Source organism: Colobus angolensis, unplaced genomic scaffold (genome assembly GCF_000951035.1).
Source record: "Colobus angolensis palliatus isolate OR3802 unplaced genomic scaffold, Cang.pa_1.0 Scaffold245, whole genome shotgun sequence".
Classification (NCBI taxonomy): domain Eukaryota; kingdom Metazoa; phylum Chordata; class Mammalia; order Primates; family Cercopithecidae; genus Colobus; species Colobus angolensis.
Window position 1 is genome coordinate 3,667,317 of NW_012115655.1, and position 23,216 is coordinate 3,690,532.

General features: G+C 40.1%; 1 protein-coding gene across 1 annotated transcript in view; it reads left to right on the forward strand.

Moving 5' to 3' along the window:
- Positions 1-23,216, forward strand: part of LOC105514485 (mitogen-activated protein kinase kinase kinase 13-like) — a gene marked incomplete at its 3' end in the record, with an annotated part of 164,890 nt that overhangs the window by 131,465 nt on the left and 10,209 nt on the right. The window contains exon 3 of the mRNA XM_011945865.1: positions 18,042-18,601. Within this exon, the coding sequence (XP_011801255.1) occupies positions 18,127-18,601 (475 nt within the window). The remainder of the gene's footprint in view (positions 1-18,041; positions 18,602-23,216) is intronic.

Sequence of the window (23,216 nt, forward strand, 5' to 3'; positions counted from 1 at the left end):
GTTGCAGTGAGCTGAGATGATGCCACTGCACTCTAGCCTGGACAACAGAGTGAGACTACATCTCAAAAAAGAAAAAAAAGCCAATTAGTTTGATTTGCATCTACAACAACCCCAAAAGGGAGGTTTAGTATATCCTGTGTACAAGTGAGACAACTAGTATTCAGAATATTTACATAACTGTCAAAGACTTCACAGCAGATAAGTGGCTAAGAATAAACAAGGTATTTCTGATTTGAAAACCTGCATTCTCTGCAATTACAGCACATCATAAGCATCATGTAATAAACATGGGACAACAACTATTTGTAATATACCAGGCTTCATTACAATCTGATTTATTACAGTCCTAGGGCAACCTTGCATTAATGGGAGGTTAGACATGAAATTTGCTCTGTGTGCTGTTTTTGTTCATCTCACTACCACATTGGGCATCATCAGAAGGCGTCTACCAGTGAAATATATATATATAAATATGTATAAATATATACATATAAAGGTGAACTACAGTTGGACATAGATCAGACAAGAGCAACTGAGATGATGCAAGAAGTGTGTGTCCTGCCTTAGAATTGCAGACTGGAGGCTGGGCCCAGTGGCTCACACCTGTAATCCCAGCACTTTGGGAGGCCAAGGTGGGCAGATCACAAGTTCAGGAGTTCAAGAGCAGCCTGGCCAATATAGTGAAACCCCGTCTCTACTAAAAATACCAAAATTAGCCGGGCATGGTGGCATGTGCCTGTAGTCCCAGCTACTTGGGAAGCTGACGCAGAAGAATTGTTTGAACCCAGGAGGCGGAGGTCACAGTGAGCTGAGATCGCACCACTGCACTCCAGCCTGGGCTATAGAGTGAGACCCTGTCTCTATTTAATTAATTTAAAATAAGCTTAATATCCTTGATTATCAGGGAAGTACAAATCAAAACCGCAATGAGATATCACCTCACCCATTAAAATGACTATTATCAAAAAGATAAAAACATAAATGCTGGCAAGGATGCAGAGAAAAGGGAACTCTTATGCACTGTTGGTAGGAATGTAAACTAGTACAGCACTACGGAGAACAGTATGAAGGTTCCTCAAAAAAAAACACAAATAGAACTGCCATATGGTCCAGCAACCCCACTACTGAGTATTTACCCAAAGGAAAAGGAACCAGTACACTGAAGAGGTATCTGCACCCCTAAGTGTTTATTGCAGGACTATTCACAGTAGCCAAGGTATGAATCAACCCGTGTCTGACAATAGAAGAATAGATAAAGAAAATGTGGTATATGTATGCAACTGAATACTATTCAGCCATAAAAAAGAATTAAATCCTGTCATTTGCAGCAACATGGATGAGCCTAGAGCAGCAGTCCCCAACCTTCTTGGTACCATGGACCAGTTTCATGGAAGACAGTTTTTCCACAGACCAGGGATGTGGTGGGTGGTGGGTGGGAATGGTTTGAGGATGAAACTGTCCCACCTCAGATCATCAGGCATTAGAGTCTCATAAGGTGCGCACAACCTTGTGAGATCCCTCGAATGTGCAGTTCACAATAGGGTTTGCACTCCTGTGAGAATCTAACGCCGCTGCTGATCTGACAGGAGGCAGAGCTCAGGCGGTAATGCTCGCCTGCCACTCACTTCCTGCTGTGCAGCCTAGTTCCTAACAAGCCACAAACAGGTACCAGTCTGCGGCCTGGGAGCTGGGGATCCCTGGCCTAGAGGACGTTATGTTAAGTGAAATAAGCCAGTAACAGAAAGTTAAACACCACGTGTTCTCATTCATACCCAGAAGCTAAGAAAGTTAAACTCATAGGTGTAAAGAGTGGAACAGAGGTTTCTAGAGGCTGGGAAGGATGGATAGGGAGGGATTTGTTAAAATATACAAAATTATAGCTAGACAGGAGGAATAAATTCTATAGCTATAGTGTCCCATAGTACTGCAGGATGGCTATAGTTAACAATAATATGTATTCCCAAATAGCTAGAAAAGAGAAAAATGTTCCCAACACAAAAAAAGATAAATGTTCAAGATGATGTATATGCTAATTTCCCCAATATGCTCACTATGTATTACATGTATCGAAACATCATTCTGTATCCCATAACAATGTACAATTATTATGTGTCAATTTTTAAAAATTAAAAAATAGGCCCACACAGTGGCTCATGCCTATAATCCCAACACTTTGGGAGACCGAGGTGGGCAGATCACCTGAGGTCAGGAGTTCAAGACCAGCCTGACCAACATGGAGCAACCTGTCTCTATTAAAAAGCTAGGTGTTGTGGTGTGCACCTGTAATCTCAGCTACTCAGAAGGCTGAGGCAGGAGAATCACTTGAACTCAGGAGGCAGAGGTTGCAGTGAACTAAGATCACACCACTGCACTCCAGCCTGGGCAACAGAGCAAGACTCTGTCTCAAAAAAAAAAAAAAAAAAAAGGTTCAACTTATGAATAAGATTCTTCCATGGGCTATTAAGAAAAATGAGTTTATGTTACACCCATTCCTTTTGTAAACAGATGTCACAAAAAACAATGACTCCCCATTCAAAGCTATTGTCGGAAGCAAAGTATTAGGTAAAAGGGCCCTTGGTTTTTCCTGGCTTCTTCATGCAGAGTTGTCTCTTCTTGTCCTCACTTTATGAGATGTCCTAACTGTAGATTATATCATGCTTCAAGAACAGCTAGACATGCATACACATGAATTTGCAATCAGTTATTTAGAACACAGAGAAAAAAATCAGAAAATGAAGGGAAAAACATTTGCATATAGCCAGAATGTACGTCACGAAACCCATGTACAAAACCTCACAGTTTACTCATATGAAGAGTCATCAAGCCTTTATACAAAATCTTATTGCTGTTATTTTGCACACAGTTCTAAAATGTTTGGGCATTCGGTTTCCAAGCCCATGACAAATACTAACTTCTCAGGTAGATTTGCTGGACACACCACCTACTCAGGCAAATTTACTAAGAGTTATGAAATTGATGTTTAATTAAATAACTAATACTAGACATTGAAACAACAGAAAATTCAAATTAAGCAAACAAGTACAATAATAAAGCAATCATTAGCATTTCAGAAGGATTCTTCATTTTGCAAGTAGATTTATCAGTGATACTTCAAATAGTAATTTCTATTAGTGATTTTTAAATGTTATTTTTAAATTGTGATTTATATGCAACTTTTTAGGAGCACTTAATGAAACCGTGTGAACTTGTAATGAATTAAAAGTATGATTCCTATAGGGAGGCAGCTAAATATGTCTTTTTTTTTTTGAGACAGAATCTTGTTCTGTCATCCAGGCTGGAGTGCAGTGGCACGATCTCAGCTAACTGCAGCTTCCACCTCCCAGGTTCAAGTGATTCTCCTACCTCAGCCTCCTGAGTAGCTGGACAAAGGCGTGTACCACACGCCCAACTAATTTTTCTATTTTTAGTAGATATGGGGGTTCACCATGTTGGCCAGGCTGGTCTCGAACTCCTGACCTCAGGTGATCCTCCCACCTCAGCCTCCCAGAGTGCTGGGACTACAGGTGTAAGCCACCATGCCCAGCCTAAATATGTCTTTAAATTCTATCCTTTGTAATATTTATCTTTGTATTGAGGGACTACATATTGTTTTCTGTCACAAATAGTTTATTATTTTGCATTTATTTTTCTTTCCATTAGAACTGTCTTATATATTTATCATTTTTTTAGCACTTAGAATCAATAATTAATATTTATTGATGTTCTTCCTTGCCATCCTTGTTTTGGACAGATGGGATTTATCTAGGATCCTTTAATAGTCTGCAAATTTCAGCTATATATTGGGAGTAGAAATTGAAACTACCCTCAATGAATAATTAAACAATGGGTATGGATTACACTCTAGCACAAAGTCATTTCAAAACAGTGACATAAGACAAGTGAAAAATGGCCAATCTTTGACAATTTCAGATTTCTATTTTTGGTAAAGCTCAAAATGTTCTATCACACATTTTCTAGAGTATCATCTTGATTGAATCATTACTTAAAAAAATTAAAACTCAGGACTACTTCTGTGAACAAAAACAACAGTAAGTCACAAGAAATGTAAAAGTCTAAAACAATAGGATCTCTCACTACTTTGGCTTTGGTTACTGCTCTATTAAAATTTGACATTGGATCCAGAGTCAGGAGTGCTTTGTTCTTCCTGGAGTTTTTGTCCTGGTTATCTGTAACACAGTCTCCTCTGAGAAGTGACACATACTTCTGGTGATTTGGTAAAACTTCTGTTCCTATTCACCTTTTCCTCCATTAGCCCTCCCCTAGGTTTCTGCTTTTCACCTACACTAGTCCTGTGATTAGGAGCTTCAAGGAATGATGGTAGCAGTAATCTAATTTCATTTTTTAGATTTTCCACAAATGAACCTACTTAGGTATTGAAAATTATTCCTCTGACTCCTTTTAGACACCTGGCTGTGGTTCCTTGGACAGTCTTTTAAAAGATGAAATCCCCAATTCAGTTTGATCCTGATAAATCATCATTAGAATGAACTATACTTAAATCATTCACAAATATTACTAAAACATGGTTGCAAACCTGTCATATTAAAGAGGGTAGTGGAGTACTGTGCAGTTAGCAAATCCCCATGTAGGAAGGGAGCCACGATGTTGGTTAATCCTTAGAACAGATCAATCTATTAATAGGAATAAAGCACATAGAGCGACACTGTCCAATGGAACTTCCTGTAATGATGGAAATGTTATTTTTTGCACTGTCCTATATGGTTGTCACTAGCCACATGTGGCTACTGAATACCTAAAATGGACTAGTACAGCTGAGGAACTAAACCTTTATTTTATTTAATTTTAATTAAAGTTAAATAACTACATATAACTAGAAGCTACAATATTGGATGATGCAAGTATAGAGTTTTAATGTTAAAAACAGAATGGGGCTGAGAGCAGTGGTTCATGCCTGTAATCCCAGCACTTTCGGAGGCTGAGGCAGGTGGATTGCCTGAGGCCAGGAGTTCGAGACCAGCCTGGCCAAAATGATGAGACCCTACGTCTACTAAAAATGCAAAAATTAGCTGAGTGCGGCAGCACGCGCCTGTAGTCCCAGCTACTCGGCAGGCTGAGGCAGGAGAATCGTTTGAACCCAGGAGGCAGATGTTGCAGTGAGCTGAGACTGTGCCACTGCACTCCAGCCTGGGCAACAGAGCAAGACTCCATTTCGAAACAAAACAAAACAAAACAAAAACCAGAATGGAGTAAATCCTAAAGAAAGTGAGCATATTTTAGAATTCTCCAATTATCTTTAGTTATTGCTAAGAATTTGTACCTTTCACCCTAAGTTTAGAACCTAAGTTCAAGGTAAAATATGAGCCTATTCCATATTTTTCTGACCTAGACCTTTTTTAGTTAAACAGAAGCCCATTATAATATCGACAATACAGTGTTGTGGTTAAGGGGTTGGTCTTGGGCTCAGGCTGTGGAACTGGAGTGGAACTGGGTTCAATTCCTGTCTTCACCACTTAGTAGCTGTGAGTCATTTAAACTATCTGTGCCCCAACTTTTCACCAATTATTGTCAAGGGGTAATAATAGTACCTTTCCCAAAGGGTTGATGTGAGGATTAGAGAAGTGAATATGGGAAATGTGTTTAGAGCAGTTTCACATAATCTCAATAAATGTTGTTAATATGTTATCACATTGCTCTGTGCGCGTGTAAAATCTTCTCATCCAAAAAGTGAATTCCACCATATTATATCAGGTTCTGCACTAGGTGCTGAGGCTAGATGGCGGGAAAAGAAAAAGGACAAGGTACAGAGATAAACAATGTTTGATTCTACTCTCACAAACTTATGAGACTTAGTTGTTTATCTTGACAAATAGAAGGCATGGCCCAATCACTGCTCCCTCCAACTTGAACCATCTATGATTCTACCATTCTTAAGAAAGGCCTGGAAAAGCAATGCAAGGATGGCAGAAGGACTTTTGATGACATCTTGCCTGCCAAGTATATCTAGGACTTGCCCAGGAACAGTGTGTATAATCTGCAGCTTTGTGAGAACTTTCATATATGTCATTGGAAGTCGAAGTCTGTTACTGATGCTCTTCAACAGCCTGAAATATTAAACTGGCAATGAATTATTTGATTTTAATGTATAGTATAACGTAAGTACAGAATGTATTATATATTGATATCTCTAGTTATATTTTACTGTTCCACAAAACAATCTAAATACTGACAATGAATTTAATGAGAAAAGAAAATTTTCATAATATAATTTCTTTCAAAAAGATTTTTTGGCCAGGCGTGGTGGCTCATGCCTGTAATCCTAGCATTTTGGGAGGCTGAAGTGGGAGTATTGTTTGAGGCCAGGAGTTCAAGACCAGCCTGGGCAATATAGTGAGATCCTGTCTCTACTCTTAAAACACATTTTTTAAAGAGTTTTCCTCCCTTCTCACTTGCTTAGAGTCATGAATCTCCTGACAGCAGAGCCAGCCTATTCTTACTAAGCAGCACACTATCCATCACTTCCCAAATGGCATAGATTTTGTTCATTTATTTATTTATTTATTTATTTTTGAGGTAGTGTCTCACTCTGTCTCCCAGGCTGGAGTGCAGTGGCGTGATCACGGCTCACTGCAACCTCTGCATCCCGGCTTCAAGAGATTCTCGTGCCTCAGCCTCCTGAGTAGCTGGGACTACAGGCATGTGCCACCATGCCTAGCTAATTTTTGTTTTGTATTTTTAATACAGACAGGGTTTTGTCATGTTGCCCAGGCTGGTCTTGAACTCCTGGGCTCAAGTGATCTACTGCTTCAGCCTCCCAAAGTGCTGGGATTACAGGTATGAGCCACCCTGCCCTGCCCTGGTCTAATTATTCTTATGTTTAAAGCATAAGCAATGTTTTTCTAGAGATATTTTCTTGGGTCAATGAAATCATCTCCTAATTTAACATCACAATATAAAACCAGAGGGGTTAATTTTTTTGTGTGTGTTTTGTTTTGTTTTGTTTTGTTTGAGACAGAGTTTTACTCTTGTTGCCCAGGCTGGAGTGCAATGGTGTGATCTTGTCTCACTGCAACCTCTGCCTCCCGGGTTCAAGTGATTCCCCCGCCTCAGCCTCCTGAGTAGCTGGGATTATAGGCATGTGCCACCACGCCCGGCAAATTTGGTATTTTTGGTAGAGATGGGGTTTCTCCATGTTGGTCAGGCTGGTCTCAAACTCCCAACCTCAGGTGACCTGCCTGCCTCGGCCTCCCAAAGTGCTGGGATTGCAGGTGCGAGCCACTGCGCCCAGCCAATTTTTTTCTCCCAAATGCTAGAACTACATAGTATTAATATTCTCCCAAACATTATAGCTATGTAGAACCTTCCTTTTTGTGTGTGCAATGTAATTAAAACCTAGAATGTAAAAATAACGACTGTAATTAAAGACAAAGGAAATGAAATATGAAAAAGAAGTTGCATACATTTGGGATTTTTGTCTCCTATTTTCCATCTTGCTTTTACCCTTTTCACCTGGTATCTCACTATTTATTGATTCTTTGTGCTTTCATTGATAATACCAAATGAATGTTACAAGCTCAGCTTGCCTCAGTTTCTATATATATCAACCCGTTTCTCTCTTCTTAGCTCTCTTTTCTCATCTTATCACTTTCCTAAAGAAAAGCTTACTTGTCTTTCCCTTGCCCTTCTTTTTATTCCCCTTGATTTCACATATATATAGAGCATATTGACATATTATTTGTTTATTGTAGTTCTTCTAAAGATTTGCATAGCTAACAAATATTGAGGCTAAATGTGTTATATATGTACTATCTCATATAATCATCTACTCTATGAGGTGGATTCTGTTATTACTGCTAATGATAGACGACAAAATTGAGGCTTAGAGAGAGTTATGGTGAGGTTAGTGACTACGATTTGAATCCAGATCTATCTTCCTCTAGCGCCTTCTCTCTTAAGCCCTTAAAATATTACTCTCAATATGATGAAGTACATCTGAATATTGATTGTTTGGATGAGAAATAACTTTAAAGTGTATATTATAGCGCTTCTTTTTTGAGACAGAGCCTTGCTGTGTTGTTCAAACTAGACCACAGTGGAGCAATCATGGCTCACTGGGCTCAAGTGATCCTCAGCCTAGTGAGTAGTTGGGACTACAGGCACGTGCCACCATGCCCAGCTAATTTTTCTTTGTAGTAACAGAGTCTCACTGTGTTGCCCAGGCTGGTCTTGAACTCCTGGGCTCAAGCAATCCTCCCGCCTCAGCCTCTCAAAGTGCTAGGATTACAGGCATGAGCCACCTTGCCCAGCTATGAAACAAATTCTTTAAAAATAATTTTAATTTTATTTTTCTTTTAACTTTTACATTTAACAGTAATTTTTTTTTTTGAGACAGAGTCTCGCTCTGTCACCCAGGCTGGAGTGCAGTGGCCGGATCTCAGCTCACTGCAAGCTCCGCCTCCCGGGTTTATGCCATTCTCCTGTCTCACCCTCCCGAGTAGCTGGGACTACAGGCGTCCGCTACCACGCCCGGCTAGTTTTTTGTATTTTTTCAGTAGAGACGGGGTTTCACCATGTTAGTCAGGATGGTCTCGATCTCCTGACCTCGTGATCCACCCATCTCGGCCTCCCAAAGTGCTGGGATTACAGGCTTGAGCCACCTCACCTGGCCTAATAATAATTTTTAAACCATTTCAATTCTTGTTCTCCTAAACTATGTGTCTTAGGAGAGTTCCAAAAAGAGAGAGGAAACAGTCACAAAAGGAAAAGAAAAGGAAAGGGACTAGCATTTATTGAATGCTTATTGTATACTTAGTATCTTATCAGGGACCAATTCAAGTTCATAGTTCTATATATTCTGTAATCTTCCTTTAAAAAAATAGGGTATTTCTTTATCTTCTACTTTTCCATGAACAACTGTCTTGCTCATAGTTCCTGAAGATAATTCTTTACCAAAAGTTGTTGTTGTAATCCTAAATGCAAGAGTTTTGGTGCCTTCACATGTAATTCATCTGGACCTTAGAAGTTGGAAATAATCAAGACACTGATATACGTTCTTGTCTCTTCATCTCTTTTGGGTTTCAGTTCTCTTAATCATGATCATTCTACCTTTTGTAGAATGAATGTGAATCTCATCAGTAGAAAAGGTAAAAACAAAATAGGAGTCATTAACTTTTGTTTGCTCATTGTCATCTTTTCAAGTTCACTTTTCTTTTCATTTTGAATTTATAATCCTTTTTTTTTTTTTTTTTTGAGACAGTCTCACTCTGTCGCTCAGGCCGGAGTGCAGTGGCATGATCTTGGCTCACTGCAGCCTCTGCCTCCTGGGTTAAAGCAATTCTGCCTCAGCCTTCTGAGTAGCTGGGACTACAGGTGTGCACCACCACACCCTGCTAATTTTTGTATTTTTAGTAGAGCTGGGGTTTCACCATGTTGGCCAGGCTGGTCTCGAACTCTTGACCTCAGGTGAGCCTTCCACCTTGGTCTCCCAAAATGTTGGAATTACAGGCGTGAGCCACCACATCTGGCCTATAATTCTTTTTAAGCCTGTTTGCAAGCCTCAGCACACAGTGACAATTAGCTTTCCTGACAGTATCCTTAACATTTCACATTATTTTTCATATCTGCAAATATAATGAAGTGGGCCCATTAATCTGTTTGTTTAAAGCAACAAGGATTTGTATTGAAAACCTCTGATTAAACAAATAATACATACTAATGGTAGAAATTTGGAAAAATATAGAAAACTTCAAAGAACAACAATAATAACCACTGATGACCTTTTAAAGCTAATTTCTTAAAATGTTTACTTAATTATAAACATTTTGATTTTTTATACCTATTAATATTTATATATTTAAAGGTACATATATGTCTGTATCTTATTTTTAAAACATTTAAAGTTATTGATTTTATCATTCACATGGCAAGTTGGATTTAGGTCAGAAAATGTTGAATATTAATACTTAAAATACTATATATTATTTATTAAAGATTTATGGAGATAGCATTTATGATATGATTTATGGCTAAATCATTCCTTTGGTCAAGATGTTTCACTTTTGACTTAAGGCATTTTTGAAGTCTCATAAGTTTCTATTTCTTGATAAATTTACAGACTACTACTCTGAAAATGAAGTATCTTTATTGGTTTTAAAGCCTACAAAAAACTTATTATAACTGTAATCATCGTTTATAGGTACTGGTATTCAGAAGGTAATTTGTCACCATGGAGAATTTGCTTCTTTGTAATTTTTATTTTTTTGCTGTCTCCAGCATACTTCAAGATTATTAAACATTCATAATTTTAACCGAAAATATAGGTACATGGCAAACATGGAATCAATATTTTTGAATGCATAATTGTTGAATGAAATGTTATAAAGAAGGTCAAATGAGGTAGGTCAGTGGATTTCTCGACTGAGTTTTTATTGTTCCTTCAAATAGGCATTTCAGGAGATGGTCCACAGTTAAGAGAGTAAGTAGGAATAAAGGCACAATTGTAGGCCATTCTTTTTATCTAATTTGAAGTCACATACTTCTAACCATACAACTCCATTCGAGAATACTAGCTAATGTTTTCAGAGTTCAAATTAAGATCTGGGTGACAGACCTCTATCCTGGAAAGATCATTTTATGTTATTACTATGCACAAGTAGCATCATCCAAATTTTAAAATGGGATTGATGCTCCTAGCAGCAGAAAATATTTTACGTTCTCAACCGCTATATGAATTTTAGAGAAATGACCAGAAGGCTAAGATGGCAGTGTTGTATTCATTTTTAAAGATAGGCAAGAAGACGCCAAGTAAAGAGAAGGTAGCTTAGACAGAGCTCAGCATCAATCAATAAATCTTGTAGAAATAATGCTTAATTTAATTTTTTATTCAATTTTAGTCACACCAAAAACTTTGTGGGGCTAAATTGTCCAAAATCTTTTGATTTATTCATATTTATGATATAAAATTCAAAATCTGATCATTATAAAAATCCTCAATAAGTAACATGGGAAAAATTGTATTCTATGATAGAAATCCAAGAATTTGAGAGCCATTTGGCCACATTGCCTCCTCCATTCCTCTTTCTCTCTACATTGCATCCTGGGATCTTGGCACAAAACCAAGGTAATTTCCAGAAATTGGCAGTGCCTGGCCAAATGCGCAGCTGCTGCTGTCTCCAACTCTTGCCGACTAATTTTGCACAAACCACTTCCTCCTCTTGGGGCCAAGAAACTCAGAAGGCAGGGAAAGTGTTCCTCAAGGGCAGATATGGGAGCACTTCCTGCGCCCTTTGCAGTTCGGGACCTGTTGTAAGGGCGGCAGTAGCATCACCTCACCTACAGACCTTCCCAGAGTACTTTCTTTTTCTTTTTTCTTTTCTTTTTTGTTTTTTGTTTGTTTGTTTGTTTGTTTGTTTTTCTTTTGTTTTTGAAACGGAGTCTCCCTCTATTGCCCAGGCAGAAGTGCAAGGGCAGCATCTCGGGTCACTGCAATCTCCGCCTCCTGGGTTCAAGCCATTCTCCTGCCTCAGCCTCCCGAGTAGCTGGAATTACAGGCACCTGCCACCACGCCCAGCTAATTTTTTGTATGTTTAGTAGAGATGGGGTTTCGCCATGTTGGGCAGGCTGGTTTCGGACTCCTGACCTCAGGTGATCCGCCTGCCTCAGCCTCCCAAAAGTGCTGGGATTACAGGCATGAGCCACCGCACCTGGCCCCCATAGTACTTTCTTCTGGTAAGGGTGCCATTCCAAGCTTGCCCTTTACCCCTCCGATATTCCTTATCTTTTTCCCTTTGACTCTCAACATTCAAAAATCTTGCCCCACTTCCTTTCTGTCTCCTTCTAATATATACTAGTTTTGATTTCTTATGAATGGAAAGGACCAAACAATCAGCTCCTGTGAGGGTACCTGAGCCAGATTTGCACAGGGAAAGAGGAACTGAGAGGGCAGAAGACAGCCAGAGATAGTGGAACCGCCTGTGTTTCCACGGTTTCCACCTGACAGTCTCTTCACTGTGCAGTGGCAGCGTGTGGGTGTGCATACTAACAGAGGTAAAACTTAGGTATTTTTAGCTTCCTACATTCTTCTTAAATGTAGAGTCAGCTCTGATCATTTGAATATAGCCATGGTGATGATTTTTCTTTCCCTTTGTTCTTGTAACCTCTCTATTTCTCTGCCTTTGTTGGGTCACGTTGGACTGGATATTCTTGGTGAGCATGAGGGAAGCCTATTTGACTACACAGCTTTATACACACCTTGAGGTTTACCTCACCTCTGCCCATTCTGAGAGCAGTCAGTGGGTAGCCTCCTGCTGGCCTGTAGATAGGCGCAGGGTCACCCCGCTAGGTGGGCGCTAGTGTTTCCTTGGGAATAGTTTTCGTGCATCTAGAATAGCACTGTGAATTGCTATTGTTTTTGTCATCAGTGGCCATGATACCATGGCTATTTGTTTCTCTTCGAATAAACAAACAACCATGCTAGTGGAAGGAGCTGGGCTGAGGAAGGAGGACTCATCTCAGCTCTGCCACTGGGCAGTTGTTAAATTAAGCAAGTCTGCAATCTCTTTGAAATTTGATTCTCATATGTGAAATAAGCGGGTTGAACCATATTCCTTGATTGTCCTGTTTTTCCCTGATCTCTTAAATATCAAACTGCATTTGATGACTGTGATTAGACCCATTCCCATGCCAATGGGAACAGGTCCACGTCACACTCATCCTTAACCTGTTAGAGATAGGAAAAAAATTACAAAACAAACATGCGTTTTTCTAACTTTTTGTGTATGAGCTCATCCTAACTTGATGTCATTAGGCAGAAGTTCAGGATAAAAAATTGACAAAGTAGAAATTCACCAGGAATTAATACAAAGTCTGATAGTTTGATTCAAAAAAAATAAATCACACAAGTATGTGTTTGGCTGAAATTCACATATATATTTGGGTATGCAATTCATGTGAACCAATAGCATATAGCACTTGTGCTGTATAGCAGGGGTTCCCAACCTCCAGGTCACGGTCTGGTACCAGTCTGTGGCCTGTTAGGAACTGAGTGGAACAGCAGGAGGTGAGCAGCGGGTGGGTGAGCCAGCAGAGCTTCCTCTGTATTTACAGTCACTCCCTGTCACTCATATTACTGCCTGAGCTCCACCTCCTGTCAGATCCGTGGGGGCATTAGATTCTCATAGCAGTGCGAACCCTACTGTGAAACGTGCATGTGAGGGATCTAGGGATCTAGGTTGTGCTCCCCTTATGAGCATCTAATGACTAATGATCTATCACTGTCCCCCATCAACCCCGGATGGGAGTATCTAGTTGCAGGAAAACAAGCTCAGGGCTCCCACTGATTCTACATTATGGTTAGTTGTAGAATTATTTCATTATATATTACAGTGTAATTATAATAGAAATAAAGTGCACAATACATGTAATGCACTTGAACCATCTCGAAACCATCCCCCGTCCCTGGTCCGTGGAAGAAGTGTCTTCCACAAAACTGGTCCCTGGTGCCAAAAAGGTTGGGGACTGCTGCTGTATAGGATAACCAAGAGTCCTGGCAGCCAAGGCAGACCAGAAGTAACTGCTGAGTCAGCGGCCAGGTCAGATAGTATGAAATCAGCAGTCTTAAAAGAGATCAGGCAGGGCAAGGTGAGAGAGGCCAAAGGCAGGAGACAGCTCAAGGTCGTGGCAGGTGATCAGCCAGAAAGTATAATGAGGAGATCAGTAATGTCGAAGCTCAGAGATGAGCACAAAAAGAACAGGGGAGGGGAGGCTGGAGTGGGTGGAATGGGGTCTGTAATAAAGGGCTCCAGTTTTTCTTCTTTCTTCCCCCTGCCCCAACCTTATATTCCCAGGCAGCTTCTCAAGGCTTAGATTTCTCCATACCCTATAATTTAAGTGCCTCTTAACCTAACCCCATCCAGTTAAAGTGATCTCTCTGGTTTGTTAGGAGGGAAGAATCACCTGCACTGTATCATAAGCTTTCAGAGCCCGTGTGTGGAGGCAGGAGTCACCCTTGCTGCACACTGCTCCCCCACATTAGCCACTACTGGTTCTGGGCCAGCAACCCCCTCATGCACCCTCTGGTCATTCCCGCTTCCCTGCCCCTGCCAGTGCTCTTATTCGACCCCGATTTCCTTCCCTCCGTCACACACCTTACCTTCACATCCTACCTCTTTTACCATTGTTCCCGTCTCTCTTGGCTCTGTAGAACAGAATATGGCTCACTTGTCATGGGGGATGACGTGTAATTATTACTTCCGTAAGTAGTCTGTGAGCTTCAACAGGGTAGGAACCATGTCCTCAGAGACTGCCTGGTACAGGAGAGAGTGTCATGATTAGGAAAAATAACCTGGTATTTCATCCTGGCTCTGTGGCCTTTAGCATCTATCTCTTTCTAGGCCTTCATTTCCTCCCGTGAAAAATAGGGATAATCATTCTGTGTTTTGGATTCCTTACCTAGGGATCAAATACTTAGATCGAATGATCACAGATAACATCATTTTTTAAGCTGGAAAGCACTCTATGAAAGTGAGGAGTTATAAGAGGTTCCATCGTGTTGTAAAAAAGGCAAAGGATTTGGGGAATCTGGACTTTGAGCTAGATTTTAATTCCTTTTCTATTACTTATTGAATATATTACCTTAGAGAAATTTCTTCTCTTGTGAAATAGAAATGACATTATTATGAGGATTATGGTGCTGGAGCTGGCTTATGCACCAACTTGTAAGAGCCAATTGTCAAATATTTAGAAACTTTGCAAGAAAGTTGTTAAACTTTTATTAGCTTGAAATCTGCTATGGTGGGAATATTTACACTAGGAAAATGAGCAAACACTACAAACCAGATTGCTGTTGTTTTGGAAAGAGCTGATTTGCCAGTACTGCTGATTATGTAAACAGGCTTCTGTAAATTGTAAAGCACTTTGTCTTATTCATTATTAAAAACACTAATGGTAACAGTAATGTTCTGTATCCACAGAATCTAGCCTAGTGTGTGGCACAATTCTCAGTATGTATTCTTTTTTCTTTTTTGAGACAGGGTCTCGCTCTGTTGCCCAGCCTGGAATACAGTGGCACAAACACAGCTCACTGCAGCCTTGATTTCCTGGGCTCAAGCGATTCTCCCACCTCAGCCTTCCACCCAAGTAGCTGATACTACAGGCGCACGCCACCATGACTGGCTAATTTTTGTAATTTTTGTATTTTTTGTATTTTTTTTGCCATGTTGTGCAGACTGAGTATATATTCAATAAATACACTTTAAATTTAGCTTTATGATTTGGAAACTTCTGCCCCTCTGATAAATGAGCCCCATCTTTATCTTTCTTCCAATCTCTCTCTACAAAGTGTCTTTTTAAAATCAGATAGCATCAATAAAAGCCTAGCTCCCTAGCTTAGTGCATGATGCATAGTAGGCCTTAAATTCTGTACGTCCATAGTTGAGCTAATCGTCTTCTTTCCAAACCTTTCTTTCTGGCATTTCGTATCTCAGTTATTGACATTGTCTGTTGTTCATTATTCCAAATAAGTGATTTGAAAAGTCTTCCTCTCCCCCTTTCCTTTACCCACCTCCATGTCTAGTCAATTACTAGATCTTACCAATTCTACCTCTTAAATCTTTCCTGTCCTCTTCACTGCCATTGCTAACTGACTTGTTCAGGTCCAAATCATTTCTTTTTGAACTATAACTTCTAACTGGACCTTCAATCTTTCCCTTTGAATCCAACCTCTACTTCTATAGATGTGATTTTAATTTATCTGACCAAATTATTCCCTTGCTTAAAATTCCTTAATGGCTCTCTGTTGTCATGAGGATAAAACCCTAAAGATTTAGCCTGTCATACAGGCCTACCATAATCTAGCCTTTGCCTACTTTTTCTAAGAGTTATCTCCTGCTGTTTCCCAATACTACCTGGAATGCCTAGTCTTTCTTTCCTAGTGACCATTAATTCGCCCCCAAGACTCAATTCAAACAAAACTTCTTATAACGTCTCTAGACACATTTTATATTTATTTTTCTGAGCTCCCATTGCACCTTATACATATCTTTGTCCCATATCTAACCATGTGGCTGTCATCTATTGGTCTTTCCTTCTAGATTGTAAGTTCCCAAAGGGTAGGAACCTATGGTCCATTTACTAATGCCTAACACATTGCATACCATGTAAGAAGAGCTCAGTGAATGAATAAGAATTCAGAGGATAGGGTATTTTCTCCTCCTTCTTCTTCTTCTTCCTCTTGTTCTTCTCTTCTTCCTCTCCTCCTCCTTCCTCTTCTTCTCTTCTTCTTCTTCTTCTTCTTCCTCTTCCTCTTCTTCTTCTTCTTCTTTCTTCTTCTTCCTCTTCTTCTTCTTCTCCTTCTCCTCCTCCTCCTCCTCATCTGTCTCCTCCTCTGCCTCCTCCTCCACCTACCCCTCCTCCTCCTTCCAGAGTCTCGCTCTGTCACCCAGGCTGGAGTGTAGTAGTGCAATCTTGGCCACTTGCTGGGTTCCAGCAATTCTCCTGCCTCAGCCTCCTGAGTAGTTGGGACTACAGGCATGCACCACCATGCCCGGCTAATTTTTTGTATTTTTGGTAGAGATGGAATTTCACCATGCTGGCCAGGCTGGTCTCAAACTCCTGACCTCATGATCTACCTACCTCAGCCTCCCAAAGTGTTGGGATTACAGGCGTGAGCCAACACACCAGCCGAGGACAGGATATTTTCATTGGTTCACTAATACAAGCTATTCATGGGATATGGTAATGAATAAAAGGCTTAAAATTTAGGTCTCAGTTATGAAGATAAGAAAATAATAAAATTGAGAGGGTCTATTTTTATCCATAATCCCCAATATAAGTTACTATGGCTCCCCATCACCTTCAGTATAAAATCTCAAACTCAGCCTGGCGTGCAAAGCTCCTTATAATCTAGCCCCTACCTATCTGTCCATTCATGTCTTTCTGCATGCGCTTATATATAGCCTACATTCCAGCCACTTTGGGTTTCTCATCTGTTCCATAGTCTTTCAAGCTTGTATGGCCTCCTTCATGGTTCCCCCCACACTTGTAATACCCTCCCCCTCTTCTTTCACTCACACCTTTCTGACTTGCTTAATGAATGCCTACACTTCCTTCAAATGGATCAAAAGTTATCACCTTTCAGCACCTTTCCCTGAAACTATTCCTCCCTCTTCTGTGCTCTCAGAGCACTTACTTAATTCATTATAAGCACTGTTCTGTCAACCTTTGTTGGTCTTTCTTTTACCCCGTCTGCAAAATGAGGTCATCTTCATACCCTGACCTCTAGCACATTCTAGATGCTTGGTACAGAGTGAAGGAAGGAATGACTATTACAAAGGGATTTAAAAAGAAAGCACATTTCTGATAAGAACATACTTTGGGCTGGGCACAGTGGCCCATGCCTGTAATCCCAGCACTTTGTGAGGCAAAGGTGGGTGAATCACCTGAGGTCAGGAGTTTGAGACCTGCCTGACCAACATGGAGAAACCCTGTCTCTACTAAAAATACAAAAAGTAGCCAGGTGTGATGATGCATGCCTGTAATCCCAGTTACTTGGGAGGCTGAGGCAGGAGAATCACTTTAACCTGGGAGGCGGAGGTTGCAGTGAGCCGAAATCATGCCATTGCACTTCAGCCTGGGCAATAAGAGTGAAACTCCGTCTCAAAAAAATAATAATAGATATTAATACAGAATGCTTAGAATACCTTGAAAATCACAACAATATAAACCTCTCCCAGATCTAACCACCTAAAATTAACTATTGTTAATTCCTTGGATTTTTTCCTTCAAGTCTTTTTTCTCGTATGTATATCCTTTTAAATAAATGTTTAAGTTAATATTATATATATGGTTCTAACTTGTTTTTTATATTAATGTGTCGTGGATATTTTGTCATGTTCATAAATACTCTCTCACAGCATAAATTTTCATTGCTGCACTTATCTCCATCACATGGACGAACCCACAGGTTAACCAGTCCCCATGTTTCAGTGTTCTTAATGCAAACAGAAGTGTCATGGTGTGCATACTAAAGAAAAGATGATCTCATATCTCCCTCCTGTTTTTCTCAGGTTTGGGAGCCCTCTCTTAAGTCAGAACTCTGTCCCAACAATCCTCTGAGTGTCATCTCAGGACCTTGGTTATACTCATGGCACAATGGCCAACTTTCAGGAGCACCTGAGCTGCTCCTCTTCTCCACACTTACCCTTCAGTGAAAGCAAAACCTTCAATGGACTACAAGATGAGCTCGCAGCTATGGGGAACCACCCTTCTCCCAAGCTCCTCGAGGACCAGCAGGAAAAGGGGATGGTACGAACAGAGCTAATCGAGAGTGTGAACAGCCCCATCACCACAACAGTTTTGACAAGCATAAGTGAGGATTCCAGGGACCAGTTTGAGAACAGCGTTCTTCAGCTAAGGGAACACGATGAATCAGAGATGGCGGTGTCTCAGGGGAACAGCAACACGGTGGACGGAGAGAGCACGAGCGGAACTGAAGACATCAAGATTCAGTTCAGCAGGTCAGGCAGTGGCAGTGGTGGGTTTCTTGAAGGACTATTTGGATGCTTAAGGCCTGTATGGAATATCATTGGGAAGGCATATTCCACTGATTACAAATTGCAGCAGCAAGGTAAGCTAGAGTATGGACTTGGAAGATATTTCTTGTGTAAACACACCATCACCACCACCGTCACCACCATTAGCTGGATAACCTGTGAGCTTTGGGCAAATTAAATAACTAGTGGCAGATGAATACCTCATTTCAGTTTCCAGTAGACCAGCTGAAGGGAAGAGATTCACATTTGGTGGGTCTTTTTTGGTTGTAGCCCATCTTTTTGTGGTCATCCAGTCTAGTGGTGTACAAAGTACAGTACATATAAAACAATCCATGGGATTATAAGAAGAAAATACTAGAGCTCTTGTTTATCTCATCATTTAAAATTTCTATTTTCATAAATTTTCAGATATATTTCATATTTTAATATAGTTGTGCAGATATATAATATATAAAGAAATCGTGCAGTGGCTACATATTTAAAATTTTTTGCCAGGTGCAGTAGTTCGCACCTGTAATCTCAGCACTTTGGGAGGCTGAGGCAGGAGGATCACTTGAGCCCAGGAGTTTGAGGCTACAGTGAGCTATGATTGTGCCACTGCACTTCAGCCTGGGTGACAGAGTGAGACTGTTTTTCTAAAATAATTAATTAATTAATTGATAAATAAAAATAAATTTTAAAAAGTTTACTGATAACTTATACAATCAAAAAAATCTGATGGCTGCTGGACTGATTTAAAACCAGACAGAAGCCACATGGTAAAGCCCCTGAAGACTGTAGGACTTAGATTATAGTAAAACTTAGATTATAGTAAAAAGGAGTTATTTTCTTACAATAAAGGCATAGAAAGCTTACATTTTGAGGAAATGACAAAATATCTAACCAATCTTGAGAAGCGCTATTATTTCTAGATCCCACAATCGCCCAAAAAAAGGAAGTTTTGTTGGGTGTGGTGGCTCACACTTGTAATCACAGCACTTTGGGAATCTGAGGGGGGCAGATCACTTGAGGTCAGGAGTTCAAGACCAGCCTGGCCAACATGGTGAAACCCTGTCTCTATTAAAAATACAAAAATTAGCCAGGCATGGTGGCATGCACCTGCAGTCCAAGTTACTTGGGAGGCTGAGGCACAAGAATTGCTTAAACCCAGCAGAGGTTGCAGTGAGCCGAGATCGTGCCTCTGCATTCCAGCCTGGGTGATAGAGTGAGACTCTGCCTTAAAAAAAAAAAAAAAAATTAAGTTTTTAACTCCCATCATTGTGTAACAATATATTCATATATTCTGATTCAAATATTAATATTGTACTTTTGAAGCCCTGGTGTTCTTTATAACCTCATTTTTTAAAAGTTTTATGTTACGTTCAGGGGTACATGCGCAGGTTCGTTCTACAGGTAAACTCGTGTCATGGGGATTTACTGTACGAATTCTTTCATCACTCAGTACCCGATAGTTATTTTATCTGATCCTCTTTCTCCCCCGACCCTCCACCCTCACGTAGGCCCCAGTGTCTGTCATTCCCCGCTTTGTGTCTATGTTTTCTCATCATTTTGCTCCTGCTTGTCAGTGAGAGCATGTGGTATTTGGTTTTCTGTTCCTGCGTTCCTTTGCTAAGGACAATGGCCTCTGGCTCCATCCATGTTCTTGCAAAGGACATGATCTTATATAACCTCGTTAATATTCTCCAAAGTAACTTCTTTTTTCTGATAACAAAAGTAATATGTATGGAGTTTGGAAAATACAGGTAAGTTCCAAAACAATTTTAAAATAATCTATGATCCTCCATCTCCTGAGAATAACCATTAATGTTTCCATTTTATATATTATGTTAGTCTATTTGTGTATATGTGTGTATACTTTTAAAAAATGGAGTCATACTACATTAATCCGTGTTCACACTACTATAAAGAACTACCTGAGACTGGGTAATTTATGAAGAAAAGAGGTTTAATGGACCCACAGTTCTGCAGGCTTAACAGGAAGCGTGGCTAGGAAACCTCAGGAAACTTACGATCATGGCAGAAGGCGAAGTGGAAGCAAGAAAGTCTTACCATGGCAGAGCAGGAGAGAGAGAAGGGGGAAGTGCCACACATTTTCAGACAACCAGATCTCGTGAGAACTCACTCACTATCACGAGAGCAGCAAGGGGGAAATCCGCCCCATGATCCAGTCAGCTCCCACCAGGCCCCTCCCCTGACACGTGGAAATTACAATTTGAGATGAGATTTGAGTGGGGACACAGAACCAAACCGTATCACATACTGTTTTGTAATGTTTTCTCACTTCATATTGTGGACATTTTCCATGTGTTAAGTATAATTCTTCAGCATCATTTTTAATGGCTACATAATATTAAATGATGTGAATGTGCCAATATTTTTAAGTAATCTCCTATTGCTCAACATTAATTTGTTTGCATGTTTAGTTATTATAAGCCATACTGCAATGACCATTTGTCTACTACTTTACTTTTGCATATATCTTTGATTAGTCCTTGGGATAAATTTCTAGGAGAGGAATACTTGAGTTCAAAAGATGTGTTGTTTTAAGACTTTTCATACATATCTTTGTGGCCTTATGTAAATGATTAAATTTTTATGAGTTCTCTCATCAAGAAATTCTGGAAAGGGAAAATATGGACCAAAAATGCGATTCTATTTATTTTATAACTGATTTTTAGACTCTGGGACCCTCCCCTAAAAGTCTGTTCATCTCTTTCAGTCAAGACTGTTGATGGTTTTTCCACAACAGCCAGTGGCCTTCAGTTACCATTAACCACTTTTCTCATGCGTTTTATTTCCCATTTCTGCAATACATTCTCTTAAACCAAATACCAACTCCACCCTCTATACCTGTTTTCCGTAAGTATATTGGGATTTACTGGTATGCCTGTAACTTCCAGGTCCTTTTCAGGATTTGTCAACCATATGATCTGTTCTTGTTCCATGCAGAAATTCTTCATCAGTCCCTGGTTTTGTGTATGTGTATCTCTCTCTTTCATACATACTCCAGTACGCTACACATTCTGCTTTCATTTTTCTTCCACCCCCTGGCCTGCATGATTTTAAGGTTTTAAAGGAAATTAGTTGCTTCTTGCTAACAGCATTATTATGTTTTAAATTAGACATAAATATAAGCAGGAAAATAAAATAAAGAAGAAAATAAAAATCACCTGTCTTTCCACAATTCAGAGGTAACAATTACTACTTTTTTTTTTTTTTTTTTGAGACGGAGTCTTGATCTGTCACGCAGGCTGGAGTGCAATGGTATGATCTCAGCTCACTGCAACCTCTGCCTTCTGGGTTCAAGTGATTCTCCTGCCTCAGCCTCCTGAGTAGCTGGGATTATAGGCGCACACCCATTTTTAGTAGCGACAGGGTTTCACCATGTTGGCCAGTCTGGTCTTGAACTGCTGACCCCAGGTGATCCGCCTGCCTTGGCCTCCCAAAATGCTGGGATTACAGGCATGAACCACCGTGCCTGGCCCTAGTTTGTTATTTTTTTAAAGTTTCCTTTTCTTTGGTTGGACGTAAAACCTACTGATAGCTGCATAGGTGATCGACTACATTTGGTTTTTAGGGTCTCCGCTTGTCCAGTCTCAGACTTACTTTTGGTGATAATTTGAAGATCTCAGGATCCAAGTACATCATTGAGGTTCAGACTCAGAATGAGGGGCAATATACCCATCCCGTATGTTTGTCAAAAGGAGGTTTTAAAATTTTTTGTTATTATTCTGCAAACTGGTATTTAATTTGTGTTCCAATTGATTATGCGACTTTCAAAAAGGTTTATTTCAGAAATAAATAAGAAACAGGCCTGGTCAGCTTAAGATTCTGATATGGACACAGCAGATGCCTAGCCCTTCAGCAGACTGCAGGATATCCCACTGAGAGCTGGTGTTGCTGTGCACCATGAAAGAGTTTCGCTAGCCAGAAACTAGCGAATTTCCTTGTCAGGTCTGAGATCAGGGAACTAATCTTCAGTCCTGCATTGCAGCCAACCAAAGGATAACACGTGTCACAGGCATGTCCCTACATTTGATACTTATGAGGAAATGTCACTGGATTTTGAAAAAATTTTAATGATGTCCTCACCTCCCTTTGAGTATGTTAATAGTGAACCCAAGTAAGGTAGCATGCAATTTAAATCTTCTGTTGCCAAATAGTTTCCAGTCTCAAAGCAAGTACTGTCATGGCCATGTCTGAATAAACAAAGGAGAACTGTTGCCTTAAAGTGGGTGGGTATGTGGCTTTTTCCCAGTCCTAAGGATCCTGATGGATATTGGAATTAACATCATTGTCACTGGGAAGATAAAAGAGAAGATAAACGCTGGGGAAGAATATCAATGAGACAGACATAAAAGCAACGAAAAGTTTGGGACTAACCCTAGAGAGAGTATACTCAGTTCTTCATTATTATGAGATTAGTTATCTTGCTCATCTATTATCTAGGCCCTTAATTTTGTGCATCCTTATCACCAATTTCCTTTTTCCTGCCATTTTCCCATTTCTGAGCTCTCTGCTCGTTATTGACAGGGACTTTGAGACTGGGCAAAGAGTGCTAAATTCATATCAATCGATTTTACTTCTGATAATTAGTTTCAGTAAAAAGATGGATAGGCCGGGCGCGGTGGCTCAAGCCTGTAATCCCAGCACTTTGGGAGGCCGAGGCGGGCGGATCACGAGGTCAGG